At 40.9% G+C, this 25,707-nt stretch overlaps 2 protein-coding genes across 4 annotated transcripts; both read left to right on the top strand.

The window, feature by feature from the left end:
* The first annotated feature begins 1,407 nt into the window (after positions 1 to 1,407).
* LOC118426342 lies at positions 1,408 to 3,885 on the top strand. Its single transcript, XM_035835655.1, has 2 exons — positions 1,408 to 2,355; positions 3,140 to 3,885. Exons 1-2 carry the CDS (start codon positions 1,509 to 1,511, stop codon positions 3,304 to 3,306), a joined length of 1,014 nt encoding a protein of 337 aa, XP_035691548.1. The 5' UTR covers positions 1,408 to 1,508; the 3' UTR covers positions 3,307 to 3,885.
* Positions 3,886 to 4,499: 614 nt separating this feature from the next.
* LOC118425881 (calpain-A-like) lies at positions 4,500 to 24,734 on the top strand. Of its 3 annotated transcripts, XM_035835013.1 has the most exons (16): positions 4,500 to 4,697; positions 7,042 to 7,091; positions 9,376 to 9,734; positions 10,473 to 10,635; positions 11,810 to 11,950; positions 13,359 to 13,496; positions 14,186 to 14,397; positions 15,052 to 15,220; positions 15,907 to 15,990; positions 16,722 to 16,810; positions 18,116 to 18,193; positions 18,756 to 18,847; positions 19,253 to 19,255; positions 20,115 to 20,240; positions 21,312 to 21,448; positions 22,044 to 24,734. In XM_035835013.1, exons 3-16 carry the CDS (start codon positions 9,376 to 9,378, stop codon positions 22,314 to 22,316), a joined length of 2,064 nt encoding a protein of 687 aa, XP_035690906.1. In that variant the 5' UTR covers positions 4,500 to 4,697; positions 7,042 to 7,091; the 3' UTR covers positions 22,317 to 24,734. The 3 variants fall into 3 exon arrangements, with proteins under 3 accessions (XP_035690906.1, XP_035690907.1, XP_035690908.1); XM_035835014.1 differs by lacking the exon at positions 7,042 to 7,091; XM_035835015.1 differs by lacking the exon at positions 19,253 to 19,255 and having other exon boundaries at positions 4,501 to 4,697.
* Positions 24,735 to 25,707: the final 973 nt, after the last annotated feature.

The following is a 25,707-nucleotide window of genomic DNA, read 5'->3' as shown; positions in this document are numbered from 1 at the left end:
AATTCTTTGATATAGTACATGTATTGCAATGGAGTAGGCTAATCATTAGTTCCGGTATTCTTTCTAATAGCAGGTCAGTCCTTAATATATTTGCCTATTTTTGCATTATGGGAGTTCTGACGTCTAAACTCACTCACTCACGGCCCGTAACCTCAGTGGTCGTAGGGGCTCCCCGACATCCAGTAGTAGTGATTCGTGCCCAGTAGTAGTGGTTCTGACATCTAAAGATATATACAAATTTAGCAATATGTAGCATCGAGTCTCTTGAAATCTGTTGTACAAAAGAGCTGTCACAGCATGTATACATCGTAAAAACTTTGGGTTAAAGAGTTTATTCTCATCATCATCAGCAAACTTAGACTAATGTGTTGTACAAACTTCATGACTACAGCTCCACCTAGCGGCTTCAGCCCACATGACACTGTATCCATCACGGATGGTTTGACTACAAACTTTGTCAATGAATCAACGAATGTAAGACCTTTATTGCACATTCATGCCTCGACGAGCTAGGTAAAGTTCACTGATAGCAGACATAACAGACTATGTAGAGAGGGAAGTGCGCATATTTCAAGACATCCTCATGGCTCAACAAAGTCGTATCCATACGTTGTAAATATTGCTGTGCAGTGTAATAAGATAGACTCAACTCATAATGTAGAGAAATGACCGAAAACAGTGACTTTATTTTTTACATTATGTCCCTTTAAGATGTTTAAAATATGGGAACTCTTTTATAAACAGAAGATTCCTACAAAACAAACAAACAACCGCAGGTAACACCATAAAGTTCTTAAAGTAAGCATACTACAGGCTTTGATGACAAATGCAAGGAGGTTATAAAGACTCCTTGATAAATGTTAACATTTTACGACACTTGCGATGGTGACCTTGCGATAGCAGCATGCGTAGTTCAGTGGTTAGCGGCCCTGCCTCTGGAACTAGAAGCCATGAGTTCGATTCCGGCTCTGTCACTCACCCGACATGCACGCTACTGAAAGGGGTTGCAAACCTTAGGACAAGAACTTGAGCCGTGTTCTCAATGTTCATTGTACTTGTCGAAAAGCGCTTGGGGGAATTTCCCCGGTACTATGAACCTGTAACGTTAAATACTGTACATAACGTCTGTCCTCTCTGTCATGATGACCAGGGAAAGGGTAGCTCTTCAGTGAGCCAAACTTGATCAAGATTGAGATAATTTTCACTTTGCATCTTAAAGACGTTAGCGACCTTGGAAAGAAAGTCACAAAGACCCAACAGCGTTTGGTTGTGTTGCTAGATGTAACGTCGCTAAGCAATCGACTCTTCTATCACGAATGCAACAGTATTTACGTAACTACGACGTTCTACAACAATATGTCACAAAGGTCATCCCAGGTTACGTCCGTTATTTTGTTTCGAACGCTCTAAAACAACAGAAAACAATTCCCGTTGAAGGTAGAGGTTATTTCAGCAACTGGACAAATACGTGCTGTCTTTTATACGAAAGCCTCTTTCATTTTTGAATCATGAGTGCAGGTGTGACTGTTGAACGTTTGGGTGATAGGAATAATTATCCTCAAACAGAGAAGACCTCGGTTGAAGTTAGTCCCTGCGAGAGTAACTCCCAAATCCAGCAGCCAAGGCAAACGATATCATCACCAACAGATCCGAGTTGGGAACTCAGGACTCCAACTTCCCTCACACAAGAGCAGCAACAGGCTGCCTCAGCGCCCTGGCTTCCCGGTCAACTATCAGACGACGGAAAGGAGCTCAAATTCCTGACCGAAAACGACACAAACTTCATGTTACGTTGGGCGGAGGAACTTCTCTCTAATACAACGGAAAAGAAGTCAGATTTAGATCTGCTGACGACAGCTAACAATGGCACATTGGGAGAGGCTAAGGAAGGGGTTCATCAACATGGTTGTTTGCCAGTTTACAGACCAACCCAAAGTGCGGCACAGTGTCAAGAAACCCCCACAAACAGCCAACAACTGGGCGATGCGTGTCAGAGCAAAACGCTCAACAAGCAGACTTTCCCGCCATCACAGAAGTGCGCTTCTCTCGTCTGCGCGACTGCCCCGGATGTGCAGTGGTACAAGTGTTGTACAGGTTCATCTTCAAACGATATAGTTGCACAGTACGCATCCGGTGCAACAATGAATGTCTTACAACTTGACGGGATCTTGCTAACCCTTGACGACCCACAGACAGTGCAAGTCCTCGCCAATCAGAACGTGGGTGATGCAAGTGTAACAACACCCGCTAGGCGTCTCTCATGCCGCCGTCAGCTATGGCCAGAGGAGCAACAGAAAATGCACGACATTACAGAAGGGGCTCCGTGGTACTTCAACTTCCCACAGAAAATTCGAGGTACTGTTCGACTAGTTTGTTTAACACAAACCCTGCTGTCATGGGGCTTTAACTGACTCCTCTCCACAGCGAGATTTGGGCTAACGTCACATTTCCAAACCTGGGCCCGGCCGTAGTCTCCAAGCAGACCCTACGGTGCCTTCGAGATACTGTAGTATCAAAGCTGGCTAAGGAGTATAAATAGCCAGCCAAAGGTAGATAGCCGGCCAAAGGGAGTCAAACTATACTCCTTGACCAGCTTTGATGATATCTATAAGGCACCGTAGGGTCTGCTTGGAGACTAGACCGGCCGGGCTGTTTGTTGAAACGAAGAATAGAAATATAACGCTAGTTCACCTTTATCCGTGTGGTAACCTATATCCGTTGCTTTTAGGAGCAGGTTATTTAGGGATATCAAGTCGACGTCAAACTGCAATGTTTCTTATATTCCTATACATTGAAATATTGCAAATTTGATACCAATGTCCATCGACTTAATATCCCTAAATACCTCGCTTTTAAAAACAACGGATAAAGGTTACCTCATGGATAAAGGTGAACTAACATTATACGTAAATCTTACACAGATAATACCAACGACTATTTACGTTTTGCGTAGTTTGGTGTCTTTTATGTCATACTTTTAGTTCCTGAAAGCTGCCCGGTCGGGCCTCGGCTTGGAAATGTGACGTATATAGGCTACTTTTGCACGACACTGCGTTGGTCAGATCATCTATACTTTGTGACAATTTTGTGTGAAACGTCAAGTTCAAAATGTAAATCTGTAATCTTTCTGTTTTTCAAGGTGGTTCGTCGAAAAGACCAGTTGAATGTACAACTGACAGGGGTGAGGCCGACACCCATACGCCACACGAGAGGAACCAGCAAACGTCACCCAGGGCCAACAAGGCCAAGCGGCGTCATCTCGATTGTGTCAACAGAACATGCAAGGGCTCGGGACTACAGGCCTGAACTAGTACAAACCGGGTTTTAACAGTGTCTTGTGACATGCTTGAAATACATTTTTTGTTTACGAAACTTAGCCACCGCGTTTTGTTGTTGTCTCTTCAGTATTGTAGTACGAACTAGTACCAACCGGGTATTAGCAGTGTCTTGCGACATACTGTAAATGCATTGAAGTTCGCGAGACTCAAAACCACCGCGATTTTTTATTGTCTCTTCAGTATTGTAGTACGAACTAGTACCAACCGGGTATTAGCAGTGTCTTGCGACATACTGTAAATGCATTGAAGCCCGCGAGACTCAAAACCACCGCGTTTTGTTGTTGTCTCTTCAGTATTGTAGTACGAACTAGTGTCAATCGGGACTAAAAACTAATGTTTCCATTGCTGTAGCGATATGTGGCTATAACGCTAACGTAAGCTCAAAACTACCGCAAACACTACGTTTATACTTCCACATTCACCGCACTTAGATGCATCTATAGTATATACGTATATTCTTTGACGTTGAAAAAATTATGAATCTTTGAAAGTAACATGTCCGAATATGCATGGGCAAAAACTGTATCCATCGTTTTTAAGTATCTGTGTATGGGGGGGGGGGGGCAATAAAGAATGAATGACAATGACAATGATGTTTATTGCATGTTCATGCCCCAATGGGGCTAAATGCATTAAGTTTGATATAAAGTTAATAACAACAGATAAACAATGATATATCCTAACTATTTTCTACAAGCTTCGCCCCTCCTCTTAAAACATGAGTAAACGAACTTACATAGAATGATAGAACTTCCAACATACGTCATAGTTAGTTGATGTCATCAGATATCATGAATGTACTTGATAGTACAGACTGCAAAATTTGATACTACCACTATTATGACTGTTATAAGACAGTGACGTTATGATACGTGATATAAGATATCATATCATATAGTTTGACCTTTTGATGCGTCAGTGAACGCAGCTGTCATAATTTCTCAATGGATGACTTTCCTGAATAAACCGATAGGGGGCTCCCGTGGTTTTTGAGATTTACTCAGTAGTAGTGCTCACTTGATCAATGTGTTTAAAAGTTACCCCATCAGTTTCCTAACTTGTGTTATAGTGTATGATAGAATACATTCTGGCTTCCAGATACATCTATTCCTCAGTGCGCAAGACAGTCCCATTGCCCGAACCCCCCTCCCAACCTAAATATAGCTCACATTGCTCCCATTCCCTATCGGCCGAGGTGTATATGTCATCCGCCCCCTGTTTTCCTCTTGCTTAAATCTGCGTCAAAACCGCTAGTAAGCCGTCCCGTCGCCTCTGCAAGACTCCCTGGAATACACCAGCATTACCAAAGCTGTCAAGGTCGGATGTTAAGGACACCCGTCTGTCTGCAGACGACAGAAGGTATGGTTACGCTTTATAGCCCCACAGGATTTGCAATGACATACACTTAGTACGTATATATAGCTGTTGAAACATGTAGAGGGAGGGGCATACATATGTTCCCGCATACTAGCAGATATAAACATTTTAATGGCATTCGCGGCTGCTGTTATCAACTTCTTATCGTCTATACGCCCATATGGCAGCGCGGAAAGACGACCCAGTTGTTCGTATATGGGGTATAGAGATATGAAATATCATATTTCGGTTCGCATGAAGTTTAAAACTGTAAAGTGTTATGCTAAACCACACTAAATGTCAATATCCTAGTTACACAAAAGTGATTTTAAAATTTCTATATGAACTTTACGCATAATTGACCACTTTTCCGATTACCAATGAGTCACGTTACACTAAGCATTAGGACCAAAAGTTGATGGGAAATGTTGGTCTTATACGCTTTAAATGATGGATTGAAGACACGAGCAAAATCTGAAGCGGAAACTTTCGATAAATTTATTTTCTTCAATTATACGTTTATACACTAGCAATCATCATTACACTTTTGATACGAACACAGCAAAAAGTCGTATATGACAATGCATTGATATTCAACGTAAAAAGTGGGTCACGAATGTTTCAACCTAGATTACGTACCTAATAAACCCCATTTTGTAGATGAAAATAAACACCTAGCGCAGACAAACAAGCATCAAATTGCAATTTTGCGCGTTCTACAAAATTAGATACATGACAAAAAGCTTCTCTTTGGAAGCATATAATTCAGATGAGACATATTCAATGTAAAGATAGCTCTGAATATCAAAATGATATCGAAAACGTTTATGACTCAGAGAGAAGTGACCAAGATCATCGAAATACAATGTGTCTGAACTCTTCAACTTGCCATGGGGTATTTTGAACGACGACATAACACCAGTGACTCTTTTGAAGTAAAGGATATTTCTTTCACTTTCAAAACAGCTGTACGTAATTTGTTAGCAAGGCTAAACTACTAGTACGTTTTATTGAACGACGACATAACACCAGTGACTCTTCTCAAGTAAAGGGTAGTTCTTTCACATTCAAAACAGCTGTATGCAATTTGTTAGCAAGACTAGACTACTTGTACGTTTTAGAATCCGTGTCATACAGAGCTATCGCTATCTACTTCTTCATAGATGCTGTGTGTTATTAGCCAAAACAAATATGGCGGAATTTTATATATGGATGTAATGATCATGGCGGATGTTTAGCATCTTTCGTACATGACTTTACCCATATTGATTCGGATTACGGTATTTCTAAGGGTAAAAAAAAATATCTTGTGGTTTTGTGGTTCGTACTCAAATAAAAAATTCCTTACTGAAATTCAAATTTGTTTCCTTAAAACATTTGTTTGGTTATTGCACAGTACCATCAACGGCAAAAAAGAAACAAACGTTTGGGTATGTATGAGTATTATCTATAGTAACCTTGGAGTGGGTATGTCCCTGTAGCCTAACTGGTAACAACCTCACAGTTCTCTTGGTTCCAGTTAGATGGTACCTGGTTCAATCTTTGGGAAGGAAACATCGGTTGGGGCTGCACCCGTCTTTCGGAAAGGATCGTGCAAAATTAGGGTCCCGTGTTCGATAAGTTCGATGCGTTGAGCACGTTAAAGGGGAAAGGCTAGCAACACTTAGCCTCTACCAGGCTCCCCAGGTCGCTAGCAAAATAGTAGAAATTGGTCAAATAGACAGAAAACACAAGAGAGGAGTTGGTTGGCCGCATTTAGGTTGTAAACTGTACTCCTCGGCCAACCAACTCCTCTGGTGTGTTTTCTGTCTATTTCGTCAATTTCTACTATTTTTCCAGCAACTTGGGGAGCCTGGTAAAGGGTAAGCTACAACATACCCCCTAAGAGATACAACCTGCACCTAAAACAGCAAGTAAATGCCACCCAACGTGCCACTAGCCACATATTACATGGGTTTGAACGAACCTGGGAATGTTGTTGATCATTGTTGCGATCCCTAAATGTATATCAGGGTTGTTGACCGTACATAAACTCGAGATTCATGTCAACAACACAGCGGGCAGTCACGGGGTCATTGGCCTCGGCAACCGGGTTGACATTGGGAAAGGGTGCTGCAACGTGATTGGCCGAACTGGGTCACGTGAGCTCTTGTTTTCGCACGATGGAGTTCGACAAAGGAGTTCAATACTTTGTAGAAAAAAAGTAGAGAAAACCGTAGCATGTATTAGAATGAACAAAGCAAAATAATAGATTGATGTTATCAATAATGGAACCTGCACAGCATATATATCACCACGTGTTTTTCTCTCGCAGACAAATTGATCCTTTGTATTGTTTGTTACACAGATATTGATTAATTTTCAAGACCGAGTGACGCAGAGTTTCTACCCCACAAGGTACTATCAAAATAGTTTTTGTTCATATGTTAGTCAAGTTCACAGTAATTGATCAGAAGATAACGCTTAGTTCACCTTTATCTGCGAGGTAACCTATATCCGTTGTTTTAAACAACGGGGTGTACTAGAAGTATCGAGTCGACGGATAGAGGTTTCAAAATTTGTTTTTAAAATATTGCAGTTTAAAACCACCTTCCGTCGACTTGATATCCCTAGATAACCTGTTTTTTAAACAGCAGATATAGGTTACCCCGCGGACAAAGGTGAACTAGCATTACATGTTTTATTTCTCCTCCCGTTTTTACGTACAAGAGCCTAGCACTTTCATCATGCGACAATAAATACAAGATATTGTCATCAATTGTAGATGTCAAAGTTTCAGATATACATGTAAGTGTTTTGAACTACCATCAGAACAACATCCAATTCTACTGTCGCTCATAGGGTATGATTTTGCTTCCTCAATCATAATACTAGAAAGATTAAGCAACTTGAACAGAGGACATGCACAACGCAGATGTTTCGTTTTTACGCTTCTCTTCCTTTTTTTGTTGAATCAGGTTTGCATTCATCGTTTCTGCTCTATCATCGGCATCGCCTGATATACTCAAGCTTTCTTCTCTTCCACATGCCTATCTCTTACACCTGAGTGTACTGCATTCATATATGCGTATATTTCCACATTCCCGCTATGTTCGGCTAGCTCTACAATGTAGCATTTACTCGAGTTTGAAGTCCGGTATGTGCCACTTCAGTCCTAAACAGTGTACGGAAGGTTACGTTTGATCTGTTCTTTTGTTCGACTTCTTTCATATGTCTATTCAATTACATGCCATGCCAAGATAAATAAAACTGAATATGAGGAAATAACAACCGGAACGTTGAAATTCAAAGTAATCTTCGCGGGGTATCTTGGGATTCCGCAACTAGTAAATATCCAGCCAAGGAGCTTTCATCTAATGAAAGCGCCTTGGTATCCCATAATATTTAGCGAGTAAAAATTGATTTCAAAGGTTACAGAAACCAATGAGGTTTTATCTTGATAAAACTTCATTGCATTGCTGAAACAAAACAAAAAACATTCTCAGGTTTACAACCTCTCCGTGGACTGAAGTGATACAAATCCTTACGCTTCCCTCGAAGTGGCGCTAACCGAACATAACGGAAAGCTTTCACAGCGACCATCCCAAAGCCATCACTGTCTGTGCTGCCCTCTCTCTGTCAAACGAGGGGCGTATTCAAACACCAAGCAGCGGCGCAAATACAGGCCTTTCAGCGACTAACACGTGGATGTGTGTTATGCATTTTGCCCGGAAGTTGCTTCTTTATTGACCACACTTTGCTACTAACTGCTTTTCGCGTGACAGCATTCCACCTGCAAATGGTCTCTATAATACCCCCTCACATTAAGCGAAAATCGTTCGGACAACGAGTCTGCGAGCTCTAAATTACGAGGAGGCATGACCCTGACGGGAAGGGAGGAACTCTTCGTCGCCAGTAGGGTCATGCCTCCTTGTAATTTAGAGCTCGCAGACTCGTTGTCCGATCGATTTTCGCTTAATGTGAGGGGGGTATAAAACAGATGTCGCACGAGCTTGCTTGTATGGCATTGTCAAACTGCAACTACATCTAAAATGCGCACATTCTAGCATAACTAGCATGGTTTCTTTCAACTTTGTAATGTAACGTTAGTTCACCTTTATCCGCGGGGTACCCTATGTCCATCGTTTTTAAAAAGTATGAATATGAAGTCGACGGCCGGTGGTTTCAAACTGCCAGAAAGGCAGTTTGAATTACCGTCCGTCGACTTGATATCCATAACTTATCTGTTTTAAAACAACGGATATAGGTTACCCCACGGATATAGGTGAAGTAGCGTCACACTTCTTAGAGTAACATTCAGCAACGTTCGTAACAAGTTTATTCACTTCTTCCTTTGGACTGTCAAACATAACGAACGAAGACTGACTTGGGTAGTGACTTGCCAATCTCAACTGGAGTTATAGATAGGCCTTGCAATGAGTAAAGACACTGTAAGTTGTAGTATGTAGTTTAGCCTAGTTTTTATAAAGTGGTTTGAAAATGACTTGAGTCTTTAGTAATGCATGCCAAATCACCACCACTAAGTATGTATCGTGTGCCGTAAACTGATATGTAATACGTTACACGTCCACACCCCAATACTGTCTTTAATGGGGCGCTAACAGATGTGTCTATGTCGTCTGTGACTGACGGGGTGTTTGGTTACGCCCCTCTCACAACAACAACATCCTCCTCCTCCAAGATGGGGATCTGTTACAGCACGGAAGTAGTGCGCAGCACAGACGATGATGGCGCCCCACCCGAAGTCGGAGCCGGAACCACCCGCCGAATCCTCATCAAACGATACAAGGATCCGTTCGGCCGGGTGGTCAAGGAGGAGATCATCCACCTGGACGGAGACGCCGACGACGATTTCCCGGACTTTCCCGAACTCAACATCGGCCCGAAGCCGAAGCCACGACTGGAGCCGCGCCCACAACTTCGCCTACAGCCAGCCGAGCCTCAGCCTCAACCGAAACCACAGCCCAGGCGTCAACTGCATAAAATCCAGGGGCCTGCATGGGATGACAAGAAGCTACATCCTCAAAGGGGAAGAACAGGGTAAGTTTTGCAGAAACGTTTTTTTTCTTTATTAAGGATAGTAAAAAGGGAAGGAACGGGTAAGAGAGTGAGTTAAGGAGTGAAAGAACAAAAATGACAAGTAGAGCGCATGAATGATAAGAACTCGGCAAAAACAGCATATTGAAAGAGACGCAGAAAACATAAAAGGGCGATATCGATAAGGCAGAGAAGGTGTGATAGATGGATGATAAAGGACTGAAAAACTACATTAGTTCATTTGGGAAGAAACTATCTAGCAGGAAAGGAAGACAGGAACAAATGGGCATGGCGACAAATACAAAAAAAGTACCATCACATCGTCTATTTACGTTTGTTTACCAAGTTTCCTTATTCTATTACCTTTGCCAAGAAGCTTGGTTGTGATTTTGACTGCGTTCGCGTGTGTGTGTGCATACGTGTGTCTGATTATTATAACTTATGAGTGCCTTGGTGGATATTCTTAATACTTGGGTTGTGGGTAGGTCTTGCTGAGACCTCAAGATGAGCAGATTTGGGGGCCCTAGTGGTTTGTAATGGTACTGTAGCGGATCTTCCGGTTTTGATATCTAGTTTTCAACTTTCCGAAAACAGTTTCATAGGTTGGTAGAATATAGGATATAGGAGAATTCATGTACACAACCAGGTTAAACCTACTTGCTGACGTTTCGGTGTCTACCCTGTACCTGGTTGTGCGCAAGAATTCTCCTATATCCTAGTTTTCAACTTCCTTTTGCACAGGTCTACCATCAGCAGAGACAGCGGGATTGTAGACGAGGCGGATGACGGGCTGCTGAAGTGGAAAGAGAAGGAGAAACTGGCGCCCAAACCTCCCGAGGCGCCGGAGCAGGAGGAGACACAACCCAGGGACGACCTGGCTGATGAGGACGACTTGGGGGTCACGGTAAGTCCCCTTAGCCCACATTTTGGAAGAGTCTACCGAAAGTACGAAAAGGAAAGAAAAGGAGTGAAAAGGACGCTCACGGGACCGTTTCCTTACATTTCCATCGATTTCATTTCTCTTCATACTTCATTCCATTTCGTTCCTTGTTGCGCTTTCGGAACTTTCCTTTTCGGTACTTTTTGTTCCATTTCGCACTTTAGGCACACTGCTTTGGAACACGCTTTATTATGACTAACCGACTTTATATAGCTAAGCCCATGCAATCCTACATTACTATGAAGCAAGGAGAAGCCACATCTATACGCAAGACTAGATCTGTGATCCTTTTACATCTATGTTTTGTCTTTGTTATGATCTGTACTTAGCTAGGCTGAAAAAAATGCACAATAAAGGTATTCATTCTACATTTCCGTAAAAATACCTAAGTAGTATGCTACTCACCGACAGCAAGACCTATAGGTTATGCAATAAACGTTCTTTACCCTAAACTACTTTATACTTTATGATGCAATTTGTTTGTTTGAACCTTTACTTATTCATGAGAAGCTCAAATCGGCCAGCAGGCCGCTTTTCCTGGATTTTTTGCTGTGTCATTCTATCATCTTCTGTCTCTCGGGTAGATGAAAAACAAACGTAAATGTACACTGTGTTCAGAGCAAATACGAGTAGAGAGTAGACATGTTCCTGCTTTTCTGCGCCTCACCGTAACTTCGTTTTTGGTTTCAGGTGGTGAGTTAAACCATCTACATTTGCAGTCGTGTCCAATTGTCATTATATGTTGTCCTTAAACGTCCCCATGGCAATACGTACGCATGCCGTGTTTGTCTAATAGTCCTGAACACTTTGTTAGCCAAGTCCCATTTTTATTGAGACATTTCACAATAGTAAGAGCATGAATGAAAGCAAACTTTCGTAAAACGATTTCATATCTTCAAACCCACTGTTACTTGAAGTTTATTGTGACAAATGTTTGTTATTTACTTACTAATACCATCGTCATATTTTCCCATCTTTTTAGCTTCCCTTCTGCATTTTCTCTCTTAGAAATCTTGCCCTCTCATAACACACTATACTGATTCTTTCCATTCGTAGCTGTCTCGCTTTTACATTTAAATTCTATCGCCTGTCCCCTGTCCTTGCTCCCTGGTACTTCCATGTTTCCTACGCTACTAAGAACTACAAGCGGATGAAGAGTCAGATCCTCGCCATGGGGCCGGGTGCGCTGTACTCCGACCCGGACTTTCCTGCCAGACCGGCCTCCCTCTTCTACAGCCAGCAGAACATCGACCCTAGGATCGTTTGGAAGAGACCACAGGTAAATTGGGGGTGGCTGGGGAAATGTAGGAATGAGGGACACTGCTAGGAGTCATCTTCTCTTTTTTCTACTTCGAAAACACACAGGAAGAAGATTTGTAGTGATTGGTGGATGGCAATTAAAATTTTACAAAACAACCCAGTATAACTAATACCCAAATCAGCACCAAGGACAGGGTCCATTTTCTTGAGAAGCTTCACTGCTAAGAGTCATCTACTCTTTCTTTCAGTTGTCGAAAACTAACAGAAATAAGATTTGAAGTGACTGGCGGATGGCAATTCAAGTTCAAATTCAAATTACAAAACGACCCGGTATAACTAATAACCAAATCAGCACCAGGGACAGGGATTTCTCCGTTTTCTTCGGAAATCGCATTAGGAATAAGGAACACTGCTAAGAGTCATCTACTCTTTCGTTTAGTTGCTGAAGACCTACAGAAAGAAGATTTGAAGTGATTGGTAGTTGGCAATTAAAGTTTTACAAAACGACCCAGTATAACTAATCACCAAAATCAGCACCAAGGACAGGGATTTCTCCGTTTTCTTGGAAAATCACATTTGGAATAAGGAACACTGCTAAGAGTCATCTACTCTTTCGTTTAGTTGTCGAAAACCTACAGAAAGAAGTTTTGAAGTGATTGGTGGATGGAAAGTGACATAACGACCCAGTGTAACTAATAATAACCAAATCAGCACCAAGGACAGGGATTTTTCAATTTTCTCGGAAAAATCGCACTGGATTTTCTTGGGAAAATCGCACTAGAGGCTCTTTTTCTAGTGCTATGGAAGGAGTAAATAGAAGAATAAACATTGAATATTGTACTTACTTTTATTATCATTGAGTGGGCTGACTACTCTCTCCTTGCAGGCAGGGGTTGAATTGCATATTTACAATAAGCGGGGCTAAATCGCAAGGGTCTGCCAATTGGCGTCAACAATGGGGGACCTCAATTGGACTGTATATGTTCACTATTCACACCGGAAAGGACCATATTCTTATATTCTTTTCAATAAGTGTGGTGGGTTCTTCAACATGCTTGAGGTGTGGCTCTCCTCAAAACAGGACCTTCATCTAACATCCTGTCTGACGAACGAATCCTCGGATGCACAGGAATCTCTGTCGTCTAGATAATGTCAAAATAAGGTAAAATAATCTAATTGCTGTAAAAAAACATTTCGGGTAACGCTAGTACATCTTTATTCGCGGGTTAACCTATATCCGTTGTCTATAAAAAAACAAGATATTTGGGGATAGCAAGTTGACAGACGGTGGTTTCAATTTGAAACGTCCGTTGATTTGATACCGTATAACGGATATAGGTTACCCCACGAGTAAAGGTGAACTAGCGTTACATCCACTCTCATCAGAAACGTAACTGATAAGTTTTTTTCTCTCCCCATCTCCGAAGGAAATTATGGGGGTGACGCAACCACGCCTATTGGTGGACGGAATCAGCCGCGATGACGTCATCCAGGGCATGCTGGGAGACTGCTGGTTCCTGGTGTCTCTTGCCGCCATCTGCCGGGACTCCGCTCTCATGGAAAAGGTCGGAACAACATTTTAAAGTGATCTCGACAGTATTTGTATTAAATTGGTATTAAACTTTTATATCTACCTTCACTTCATTTTTGTTCAATTTCTTATTCTTCCTCTTTTCCAAAGAAATAAAGTCAATGACCTCGACCGAAGGATAGTACGTTACCATGGTTGCTGGTAAAGTAGTAGACACCCTGTGGTGTTAGATAACATGTAGTAAGTGGCAGGGCTAGGCGGGAGTTGCCGGTCACCATATATACGAATGTATTTTGACTACGAATAGATAGTCCAGTAGTTTGTTGAACTAGACCATGTGATATCAAACACTATAGATTCCTTTGCAAATGTTACATTTCTAGTTTAACGTATTTTTTTCTTTCATTGCCTTGGACTTCTAGCTGTTGATAAAAAGGTTACTGTTGACATTGCCCAGTTAGAATCGTTCAAGCCCAGTTCATTTGCAGCATCCAACTTTGAACGGGTTGTCACCAAGTTTTCAGAGAATCTTTGATATGATTTAATTCGAGGGTGCTGTCAACATTCCGTTCTTGTTCCTAATAGTCACCATGTGTTAGGTATGATCATGATTGATACAGATAGAAGTGAGATCAATTGTCCCCGAGATTAAATACATAAAACGTTTGGAGTTTTAACATCAACGTCAACTCGGTTGCTCACCCAATGTTGCCACGTGACCAGGTTGTCCCACGTGACCAGTACATGTGGCAGGAGGGCGAGGGTGAGGGTTCGTATGTCGGCATGTTCCACTTCAAGTTCTGGCGCTACGGGAAGTGGGTAGACACCATCGTGGATGACATGCTGCCGACCATGGCCGGCCAGCAGCCCATGTACTGCCGCTCCAGCGATCCCAACGAGTTCTGGAGCGCTCTGGTGGAAAAGGCGTATGCCAAGTAAGCAAAGTCTTCGTGATCTTAACATGTGACTTGCCTTTGATTAAGCTATGTTTATATGTTATTTTGATGGAGAAGGTCTATGTCGCTTTGGTGGAAAATGTCTATGTTGCTTTGGTGGAAAATGTCTATGTTGCTTTGGTGGAAAATGTCTATGTTGCTTTGGTGGAGAAGCTCTATGCCAAGTAAGCTGAGATCTACGAAAGCCCAACGCGCCATAGAGGGCAAGCTAGCTTCTCTAGACTACTTCTAAGCCTTCCAAACAATTTCCAAACATTGTCCAATCTATTGCAAAGCCGTCTTCAAAAGAAATGGAAGTGTACGTGTGTGCAGAAATGGTTGGTAGAAGGCTCTGAAATGAGTTCCTAAGTCTTGGACATGGGTTAGGAAGGCTTGGAAATGGTCCGAAGAATAGACAGATGGTAACAACATACTAGAGTACATAGCAAATGCCGTTCAATAGGAAGATGAGTCTCAATACCATTTTCATCAACAAGCAGCAACTGAACTGTTTTGCAAAGGCTTTAAGGCAGTTGCCAAAGGTTTACCCTATTCTGAATATGTACTAGTATGTTGAGTATTGCACATGGCATATTTCCTCAATGAGAACATTGTCTTAAGTAAGTAACATCGTTTTCAATCCCTTTTCTGTAGACTCCGTGGTTCATACGAGGCGCTGAATGGCGGACAGGCTATAGACGCCCTGGAGGACCTGACTGGTGGGATGGCAGAGAGCTACGACTTAAAGAAGGCGCCAGGAAACCTGTATCAGATCATGAGGCGAGCCTTCAAGAAACGAGCCTTCTTCACCACCTCAAAAAAGGTAAAGAAATATACGTTTTATAGGTGAAGGTAGTCCCATAGCCTTTTTGTAGTCCCATAGTGTTTTTTGCAGTCCTATAGCCTTTTTGTAGTCCCACAGCCTTTTTGTAGTCCCACAGCCTTTTTGTAGTCCCACAGCCTTTTTGTAGTCCCACAGCCTTTTTGTAGTCCCAAAGCCTTTTTGTAGTCCCATAACCGTTTTGTAGTCCCATAGCCTTTTTGTAGTCCCATTTCCTTTTTGCAGTCCCATAGCCTTTTTGCAGTCCCATAGCCTTTTTGTAGTCTCATAGCCTTTTTGTAGTCTCATAGCCTTTTTGTGGTCCCATTGCCTCAAGAAGCCGCAGGGCAGTGTATCCACTGTATCTAGGGCACAGCCCATCCCCCTCCTTTCACTGTCTTTTATCTCCTCAATCAAAGTCAGGCACCCATTTTTACACCTGGTTGAAGTGAGGAAAGTCGAGGAAAGTGGCTTTCCAAATGACTAGCGAGCTAGGAATGTCAGGAATCAAACCCCTGACCTCAGGTTTTCTAGCCTTGCTCTTGGCCTTTTGATGCCATTTGCTTAAGAAATCAATCAAATTTGTAAATTTGTAAACTAAGGTTAGCTTGCAGCACTTGATTAGAATTGTATGATTTATAAGGAATGTCTGTTAACAGTACATCACTTGTTTTTTTTTTCATTTTCAGACGACACAAGCACTGACCCAACACGGCGTCACAGCGCAAGGTCTTGTGGGTGGCCATGCCTACAGTATCACTTCTGTACACATTGTAAGTTTGAGGGGGGGGGGCATCTAAACAGAAGCAATATTGTCTTACAAGACAGGTAAACACATGGTAAATATAAGACAATAAAGACCACAAAGAGAAAAGTTTTGCTGTAAAATAAGAATTACACTGACGGTTTGGAATTAAGTACAATCGGAATTAGTGATTATTTCTTTTAAGAAATCATGTGTTCAAGATCTCAAATACATTGTAAGTTTGGGGGGGGGGGTATCTAAACAGAAGCAATATTGTCTTAAGAGACAGGTAAACCCATGGTAGATATAAGACAGTAAAGACCATAAAGAGAAAAGTTTTGCTGTAAAATAAGAATCACACTGACGGCTTGAAATTAAGTACTATTGGAATTAAGTGATTATTTCTTTTAAGAAATCACGTGTTCAAGACCTCAAATACATTGTAAGTTTGAGGGGGGGGGGCAAAAAAATAGAAGCAACATTGTCTTACGGGACAGGTAAACCCATGGTAAATATAAGACAGTTCAGACCACAAAGAGAAAAGTTTTGCGTAAAATAAGAATTACACTGACGGCTTGAAATTAAGTACAATTGGAATTAGTGATTATTTCTTTTAAGAAATCATGTGTTCAAGATCTCAAATACTCACAAAAGGTTAAGACATCAATTTTATACCAGATATGAATTGTTTAGCAAAGACGATTTTCCACATTTCCACAATGGTACATGCCTAATTGACAGGCTCTGTTGAATAAATAGGTCCACAGCAATTTTGGCGACTTCCCCTTGGTGCGGATCCGCAACCCCTGGGGCGACGGCACAGAGTGGACGGGAGATTGGAGTGACTCGTGAGTACCGCGGCGCTACTCTCGTTGTTCCCCTCTGTTGTACTTCTCCAAACCCCCTCTCCTTTAACCACTGATTAATTAGGCCTAGGAAAAGAATGTTGTGTTTTTGGTTATTCAAACTACCTTTAGTTAGCATTTACTAGCCAATCCCAACGCTCTTTTTGTCAAACGCTGACAAAGGACACAAAATTTTTTATCTGACATCTATAAGTGGTCAATTCAAAATATAACGTTACCATTACTCCCTGTATTTTGCAGTCTGTTAACAGATTAAAGCGTTAAACATAGTTGACGAAAGAATATGTTATGAACATTTTGCCTCTTTGTGCAGGTTATCAATTTGCTTCTGCTTGTAAAATCTGTAATGACATATTATGTGATGCTCAATTACCAGTAAAGGTATTTCAATTTTAAATGATTTGATCGCTAAGTTATATTTCTAGGGTCACTTCAGCCTTTTCTTTACTTCATCTGAAGTCTTTTTAAAAAATGAGTATCCCCATCTTTTGATCTGGATTTTTTTAGGACTATAGCTGGAAACAACATTTTTTTTCTCTAGGCCTATGGAATATCTGCTTGAAAAAGTGCAACAGTGTGGGAACATGTAGGTCAATGCAGTCTGTTTACCCTCTGTGCGAACCCCATCCCCACCTTTCACATCCTCAGTAGATGACCCATCCAGCTTCAAGTCTGCACAACAACCAAGAGTCTGTCATTTCCCAGTACCGTCTACACCACGATGTTTGTTAATCTGTATACCTGCCTATCTACCTTGTCCCTCCACCTGACCGTACCATTTCCAGCTCCGTACAATTTCCAAAGTAGTCCTCACGCCAACTCTGTCACTATGTCTGTTAACCTGTAAACCTGTCTACCTAACAAGTCCCTTGACCCTCTATCTGTCCTAGTATGTATATCTAGACCCGTCTGCTGTTCTTCTTATAATATCAATCTCGTAACATCTATAAGTTAGTCTTTATGCATTCACTCTGACTTGCACTACCGGTAAGAAAATAAAGTAGTTCTTCAGATTTCATGACACCATGTTCAAAACCTACATTTCAACAACTTTGTTCATGGAAGTACAGTTAAGTTGCTTGATATAACCAAAAAGACACGTGCTATATTTCTGGCATATGGTAATGTAGGTTCTGAATTTCTAAAAACAATAATAAGTTCAGAAAAACTAGTTGATATTACGAGTACTTTTAAGTTAAAGCGACAAAACAACTCATAGATGCGTTTCCAATATCAATTTGTGTACTACTTGGTACAATCATCTAACGACTGTCTAACTCACCACAGGAGCCCTCTCTGGAACCGTGTCCCTCAACACGAACGGGACAGAATAGGCTTCACGGACAAGGACGATGGGGAGTTCTGGTGAGATACCGATGGGACAAGCTACAACTACTCCGCTCTTTCTTATTATCTGACTAATATTCGTGTATTGTGGTGTCGTAGTGGTGTAACAGTGAGTTAGGGTGTTTGCCCGAGAACACAGAGGTCCTGGGTTTGAATCTCATGACATGCCACCAATGTTTTGCCTTTGGGGAAGGCACTTTACACCACTTTCCTTTCTTCACCCAGGTGTAAGATTCCTGAATTATACTGATTTTGTAAAAGATAGTGGGAGGATACGAATTGGCTCAACTTTCCAATATATCTATCCATGCAAATACCCATTTTACATGTGCACAGCTTTACGAGAGTCTCCCAGACAAATTCAAGATGTCCTATCGAGGCTTTATGCTTGTTTGATGTTGAAGTTTTTTATCCCTGTAGGTTTGAATGTTTAGCATTCTATTGCTGTCAAAATTTAATATTTTCTCCCTCTTGCATTACTTGGGGGTTTCGACAAGAAAATTAAAACTTAAGTTAACTCAAGCTTAAAATGGTAACCATATTTCCTATGTCCTTTTCACACCAAACTCTGATGTTTTAGGATGGATTTTAAGGACTTCTGCCAACACTTCACAGAGGTCACCATCTGCACAATAGGCCCAGACTTCGACGCTGATGCTATTGCTGATGTGGGTGAGTCTTTCACCTTACCTTAATGGGGTAGGCAGGTTCACCATGGTTAGGCTGCACACATGAATGTCCTTCCTAACACACTGCAATCAAGATATACAATGTATATATGTGAAACCCAATGGAAAACATAAGAGTATGCGAATAACATAATAAGATTGTGACGTAAGTCTAAATGCAACACACGTTGAAAAGAATACATGTAGATTTTTGATGGGCAGGTCATACCAGATGCTAGTATATGTATCTTCATACTTATTTACTACCACTGTTTTTATACGTATGATGTAGAACAAAAATGTAAGACATTACTGCAACCATTAAGTTGGTTGACATCGACTGAAAAGCAGCAATCTTTTATGCTCATGATGTTCTTTCTTTTTCCCACATACATATTCAACACTTCAGACAGTAAGTTTCTGCTAGTTGTTGGTAGTAGTTGAAGGGTGCAGTAGGATGTACACTGTGTCTACTTAGTAATACTAGGTTTAGTGTGTTAGTCTGAACAAATGAGATGGTTGGCTATCCTAGATAAAGTGTAGACATCTGTAGTCACCTTTGGTGGATACAAATACTTATTAATAACCAACTAAGGTAGCATGACAGTTATCCTTAACATAACTAACTGCCATGCTTTCAACAAGGAGGTTATATAAACTCATTGCTTTCAACAATGAATTGTGCAATAGTTACAATGTTTGCAGTGTGGAATGGTAATGAGTGTAACACGTTGTTTTGATAGTTCCCATCTTACAAGACTTATTAGTCCAATGAGTGAGTCTTTTGGCATGCTCTGTGTGATGCAAGTCCATCTCAGCAAAGCATTGGAGAAAAGCAAGGTAACTAACTTTAGATTAAATACCTTTTTTTGAATTCTAAACCTGAGCTGGCTGATCTACATGTATACCACAACCACGTATAAAAGTTTCGTCACCAGAAAGAATCTTGTGGTTTTGCTAGTGTGAGAAACCCTACAATCCATGTAATACCATGAATTGAAAACGCAACTTAAACTTATCCAAACTCATTATCAAGCTGTACAATTAATGGAATGGATTACTGGCATTATGAAATAACATCAATACTACTATTGACCACCAAAAACATAAATTAACTTCAGTCCAAAATCCAGCACGCCTGTAATACAGACATGTCAAACATGTCATCACTTAGTCAGACATAATTTCTGAGGATACTTTTAGCTAAATTAGAATGTTAATGTTCCGTTGTCACATCTACATGTATAGTAATGGTTCTTTTGATCACTCAGATCGGGAGTGGCATCAGGCAAACATCAAGGGATTCTGGGAGAAGGGCACATCGGCAGGCGGCTGTAGAAACAACATCAAGGCTTACGCAACAAACCCACAGTTCGCACTCAGAATACTGGAGCCAGGTAATACATGTGTTCAAACCCACAGTTCGCACTCAGAATACTGGAGCCAGGTAATACATGTGTACAAACCCACAGTTCGCACTCAGAATACTGGAGCCAGGTAATACATGTGTACAAACCCACAGTTCGCACTCAGAATACTGGAGCCAGGTAATACATGTGTACAAACCCACAGTTCGCACTCAGAATACTGGAGCCAGGTAATACATGTGTACAAACCCACAGTTCGCACTCAGAATACTGGAGCCAGGTAATACATGTGTACAAACCCACAGTTCGCACTCAGAATACTGGAGCCAGGTAATACATGACATTGTGTACAAACCCACAGTTCGCACTCAGAATACTGGAGCCAGGTAATACATGACATTGTGTACAAACCCACAGTTTGCACTCAGAATACTGGAGCCAGGTAATACATGACATTGTGTACAAACCCACAGTTCGCACTCAGAATACTGGAGCCAGGTAAATGCACGTCCAACTACAATGTCCAATACATGTGTACAAATTCTTTTTTTATCTTCATCAAAAAGGTTATGTTTTCAGTAGCATCTGTGTGGGTAGGTGTGGGTGTCTGTGAGCTTGATAATTCGAGATTGCATGGATTGATTGTCTAAGTTGATACTTGTTATGTTGGCAGGTGTTGATCATCAAATGGTATGATTGGGCCCCCTAGTGACTTGTTATGGTACTGCAGTGGCACTTCTGGTTTTAACATCTCTTATTCTGGACAAGCTTTGATTGCAACTTTTAGTGGGGAAGAAGTGGTTTAAGTTTGGGCCCTCTTGCATCTTTAAAAAAAAGTTGAACTGCAGATGGCATTGCAGTTGCAAACTCTGAAACAAGAAAGAATGAATAATTTTTCATGAATTACAACCCGTATAGGTAATTTGATCAAGACTGACGTAACAGTATATAAATTATTCAAATTAGGACATGATTTGCATTATCAATGAGGAAGATCTATATTTAAATTGTGCTAGATGACAGGAACTTCATACTCAGTACTTGTTTCCTGAACATAGTTGAGAAATTTGAGCGCCCTAACTCTCTGTCTATTGTAACCAGATGAGTGGGACCCAGAGATCGACCCTCCAGAAGACAAGGGGAAGTGTAAGGTGGTGGTCGCCTTGATGCAGGAGCACAGGAGATCACAGAGACACCTGGGAGTCAGGAACCTACAGATCGGGGTGCACGTCTATAAGGTACGTTTAAGGAATCTTCTCAACATAGTTTCCTTGTGATCAGAAATAACCATCAAATTGACAAGGAATGCACTTTATTTCAACATGTGTCAATATCAGGATTTTACCATGGTCAAAATTGACCAAAAGAGGCCATACATAGTCTGGTAAGGCCATGCCAATTTAATTTGTTGGTTCTCGGATTGAAAAAAATATGCCTAACTGGAAGAACACAATGAAAACAAAGTCATAAGACAACTTGTTTATGCCTCTGTGCACTCTGTGAGTGAATACGGCATTCAAGTTTTCCTTCCTGCCCAATGCTTTTATGATGGCCGCTGCCTACATTTCTTTTAAATCCAAGAACCAAGGATATTAATTGGCATGGCCTAATGATCATATTATTCGACTATATAATGTACTCTTTGTGTACCATGAAGCCAACAAACTCATGTTAAACTGAGTAATTGCAAAATCAGGAATACAGGACCTGGTACATTAATTTATCAATTCTTCTGATAATGAATTGTCAGACAAGCATGCCGATAGTGATACAATTTAACTTATGTAAAATTATTATCAAATGCTATAAAAAATATGATATCTCAAATTTCAGGCTGGTAAGGATCCCCATGAACGCCTACAACAGAAATACTTCATGTACCACCGCGACGTGGCGAGCTCCGGGTCGTACATAAACCTGCGGGAGGTGTTCCTCCGCGCCAACCTGGAGCCCGGCGAGTACGTCATCGTTCCCTCCACCTTCGGCGCCGAGGAACAGGGATCCTTCCTCATCAGGATCTTCACAGAGAAGAACATTGAGGTGAAACCACTCCGGAACCAGTTCAACATGTACTCCTACAACTGTTACGTGCAGGACAAGTGGTAGTATTGCACGCAGCTGTTTATATTCTGGCTACTGGTTGATGTTCATGTGTTGCAAAATCTTACTATTACTGAAACTAGACTTAAAAGTTCATCAGTGTTGGTAGAAGTCATTCTGAATGAGAATGAAAAGTTGAACTCTGTAATTTCCAACACACAAAAAATTGGACTTACCCTCCCTCAACAGAGACGGGGGATGCCATAGACTTTCTGCAACTTATGATCCACTGCTCACTGAGTCACATGTTCTATCTGCATAACACGATGTCCCAGAAGCAGTGAATTGCTCATTCCTTCCAAGACTGTGGTTGGAAAGTTGAAAATTCGGTTCAATTTTTTGTGTTTGAAACTACAGTTGAATTTTGACTCAGAGTCACTGAAACTTCAAACTTTGAATTAAAGTCCACTTCTTGTGGAACTTCTGGTGTTTGGTGCTGGCCTGTAAGGAAGTAAGCATTGTATACAAGTACATGTAGCAGGGAGTTGTGTGATGGGAGAATAAAACTTTGAATGTGTTTAGCTCCAGAATTCAAAGATGGGGTGTACTGCAGTGTTATACAAATGTAACTGATGAAATGGAGAAGGATACATAAAAACTAGTGCATGCATAATACATTGTATTGTATGTTAATATCATGAAGTTCGGAATACTTGAAGAGGAGTTCAAATCAACCAAGTGATAAAGTATTATTATAAAAATCAACTTGGCAATAAAATACAAGACTGCAGTGTCTGTCAAGTCAAAGAGAAATTAAAGTGATTGGTAATAGTATGGAAAAATATACAGCACTAGTAATGGTACTACACTTGTGAATGTTTTCAAGCAGATCTATGATAAACGAATTATAGCATGGTGGGAACTGTACAGTACAGTATACTTTTTTCTCATGGTTCTTACAAACTTATATCCATGGCCCACAGATTGCTGCATTTGCCCAACAATGCATGTTAGGAGTAGCCTGGGTACCATCCAAAGTCGCTTCTCGGTCTGACATTTATTATACCTTATATACCTGATACAGTTGCTTCTCTGCTGTTCCATCAGGGATCCTTGACCATGTGAACATCTGGAATCCAAATTTTGGACAAGGGCGCTGATTGGTCCCTTCACATGAGCGAATTAGGAATGGGTTCTAGCGCTCGTTCGAACCAAAACGCCCACCGTCCAGTTGGGGGAGGGTCTGTTGTCATTGAACAAGCGCTGTAGAACCCATTCCTTAATTTGCGCATTAACTGACATTACCACCAAAAGGTTTGAATGTGCAGGTCCCCAGGCGGGTAGCAGAAGCGAACATGTACATAGGAGCGAATTACTACCCAGATGGTACCCAGGCTATGTTAATTAGGAACTGTTTATAACAACAATATACTTTGAGTCTTTACAAATGTTAACCAGCCCTGGAGGAAAGAAACCAATACATTGGTTACTGGGGATTTGCAGATGACGTATCATAAGAATGGATTTGAAGGCAGATGTAACTGAATGTCTGAGGTGTGAACAGTAGTCAGGTGTTTTATAGCCGATCTGTTTAGATGGTAGGGAGACTTTGGTGAAACAATGTTTCTAATGAGAGTGAAACTGAAAAGTCAAAGGATTATAGTAGAGTAATACACACATCTGGTGAGAATGTTGTATTTCCTTTTGACGGCATGTACTTCTGACATAGCATCGTAACTGGAAAAGTCAGATAATAATATTTTTTTAATGACTTGTATACCAAACTACAAATGTACGATACACACTCTTACTGTATTCTGCAACGCGGCAGAAATCAACCGTAAAAATATGATTCCGGGAAGTTAAAATAACATAAAATGTTGCAAAAATATCCAGTTCAACACAAAACAAAAGCAATTACCGGAATAATCTTTTAGCATGCAAATGAAGAGGAGAAAAGAGGAAATATGCAATGCAAAATTAGAACTTAACTTTGAAGCTTACCGGCTATATCATCTTTGTCATAGAAGTCTGGCTATGTGCATTTTAAATGTCAACAACAGATTTATACTACATGTATAGACAAATGGATTTATATTCAATCAACAGATTGATTTAGATAGCAGCAATAGTTTTCTGCCTGATGAGGTGGGTAAATGCCACTGTTTGTTGAATAAGACTGTTAGAAACTCAACAAATTATCTCATCTCAATAGTTGAGTATGCAATATGAAAAATCCCTCGTCCCCTTCAGTGTAAATAGTACTTCAACATCCTTAAGAATGTGGCAGCAAAGACGTTAGATGAGTTTATACTGGAGTGCTTTTGGCAGACTTGAGGTGCATGATATTCTGGTGATGTTATACCTTAGCTAGTATGGTTCATTCATACAGATTCCTCTATTAAAAGAGTTAGGTTTAAGCAATACGTAGACAACTTTGCTGACGGATACTATAGGAAGGAAATAAAGACACAATGCCACATCTGTTGGTTCGATGTTGTTATCTTTTTCAAATGCATACTTGAATGAAACATGCTCTATTCAAGTATTTACCAAACAATGATCTGGCATGTGTAGTAAAATACTGCAAGTAAAATACTGCATTTAAGTCTGCAGTGATTTAATTTTGTGATAAGGAGGAAACTGAGAGTTAACCACAGTTTTAGTTTGTGATAGACTCCGTCACAAAGCTCAGTTCAGTAGTCAAAACTCTGGGGAAAGACAAGAGAAACACACCCAGCAGAAGAGGAAGTATCTCCTGTGTCTATCTTGCCTTTATTCCCTAAAGTCAGAGGGTTCCTAATTACCAACACAGAATGATCTGAAAACGGACAGAATAGGGCTGAAACAGTCTTGAAACAGTCTTACCTATTGTTATTGGGTGGTTAAAGGGGCTGAATAAAGATACTAACTACTGTAATTCACTTTCTTCTCGGTACCAAACTTTCAAGGTCTGAGAAAATTTGACTTGTTCTCGGAAATAAATGTTCACTGTCGCAGCAAGTGCACATAAAAAAAGTCTGTGAATTATTTGTTATCAGTAATGATAAGTTCACGTTACAGTTGTCACCGTGAAAACCGTGAACATAACAGTACATTGAAAATATCAGAAATTACAGTATTGTTCACTTCTGGCCTGACCATGCAAGAAATTGAATGGAACCAGATGTGTTTACTTTGTAGCAGATCACAATAAGAAAGTCAGACCCTTTCAGCCTGACAGTTTTAACACATCAGGAATGAGGTGTCAAAACTCAGGTGAGTGTTCTCTTGTGCGGCTACGCATATCAATAAGGAATAAATTACACGGATGTGTGAAGTCCATTGTCTAACCTAGGTGTGAACTTGGTTTTCAGCCCTAAGGCATCTGCATAGTTCCTAGAAACAATGCACACCAGGGCAAGACTGTTTAAGCCATTTTAACCACCCAACAACAATAGGTAAGACTGTTTAAGCC

This window comes from Branchiostoma floridae, chromosome 11 (genome assembly GCF_000003815.2).
Source record: "Branchiostoma floridae strain S238N-H82 chromosome 11, Bfl_VNyyK, whole genome shotgun sequence".
In the NCBI taxonomy this organism is placed as follows: Eukaryota; Metazoa; Chordata; class Leptocardii; order Amphioxiformes; family Branchiostomatidae; genus Branchiostoma; species Branchiostoma floridae.
The sequence above is the reverse complement of the archived record's forward strand: the minus strand, read 5'-3'. Positions and strand labels throughout refer to the sequence as shown.

Bases quoted from the DNA above. Each gene is read 5' to 3' on its own strand.
- LOC118426342 (XM_035835655.1), top strand. From the start codon at position 1,509: ATGAGTGCAGGTGTGACTGTTGAACGTTTGGGTGATAGGAATAATTAT. The intron at 2,356-3,139 runs GTACTGTTCGAC...CTGTTTTTCAAG, and splicing joins CTTCCCACAGAAAATTCGAG to GTGGTTCGTCGAAAAGACCA.
- LOC118425881 (XM_035835014.1), top strand. From the start codon at position 9,376: ATGGGGATCTGTTACAGCACGGAAGTAGTGCGCAGCACAGACGATGAT. The intron at 9,735-10,472 runs GTAAGTTTTGCA...CCTTTTGCACAG, and splicing joins CCTCAAAGGGGAAGAACAGG to GTCTACCATCAGCAGAGACA. The intron at 21,449-22,043 runs GTACGTTTAAGG...CTCAAATTTCAG, and splicing joins TCGGGGTGCACGTCTATAAG to GCTGGTAAGGATCCCCATGA.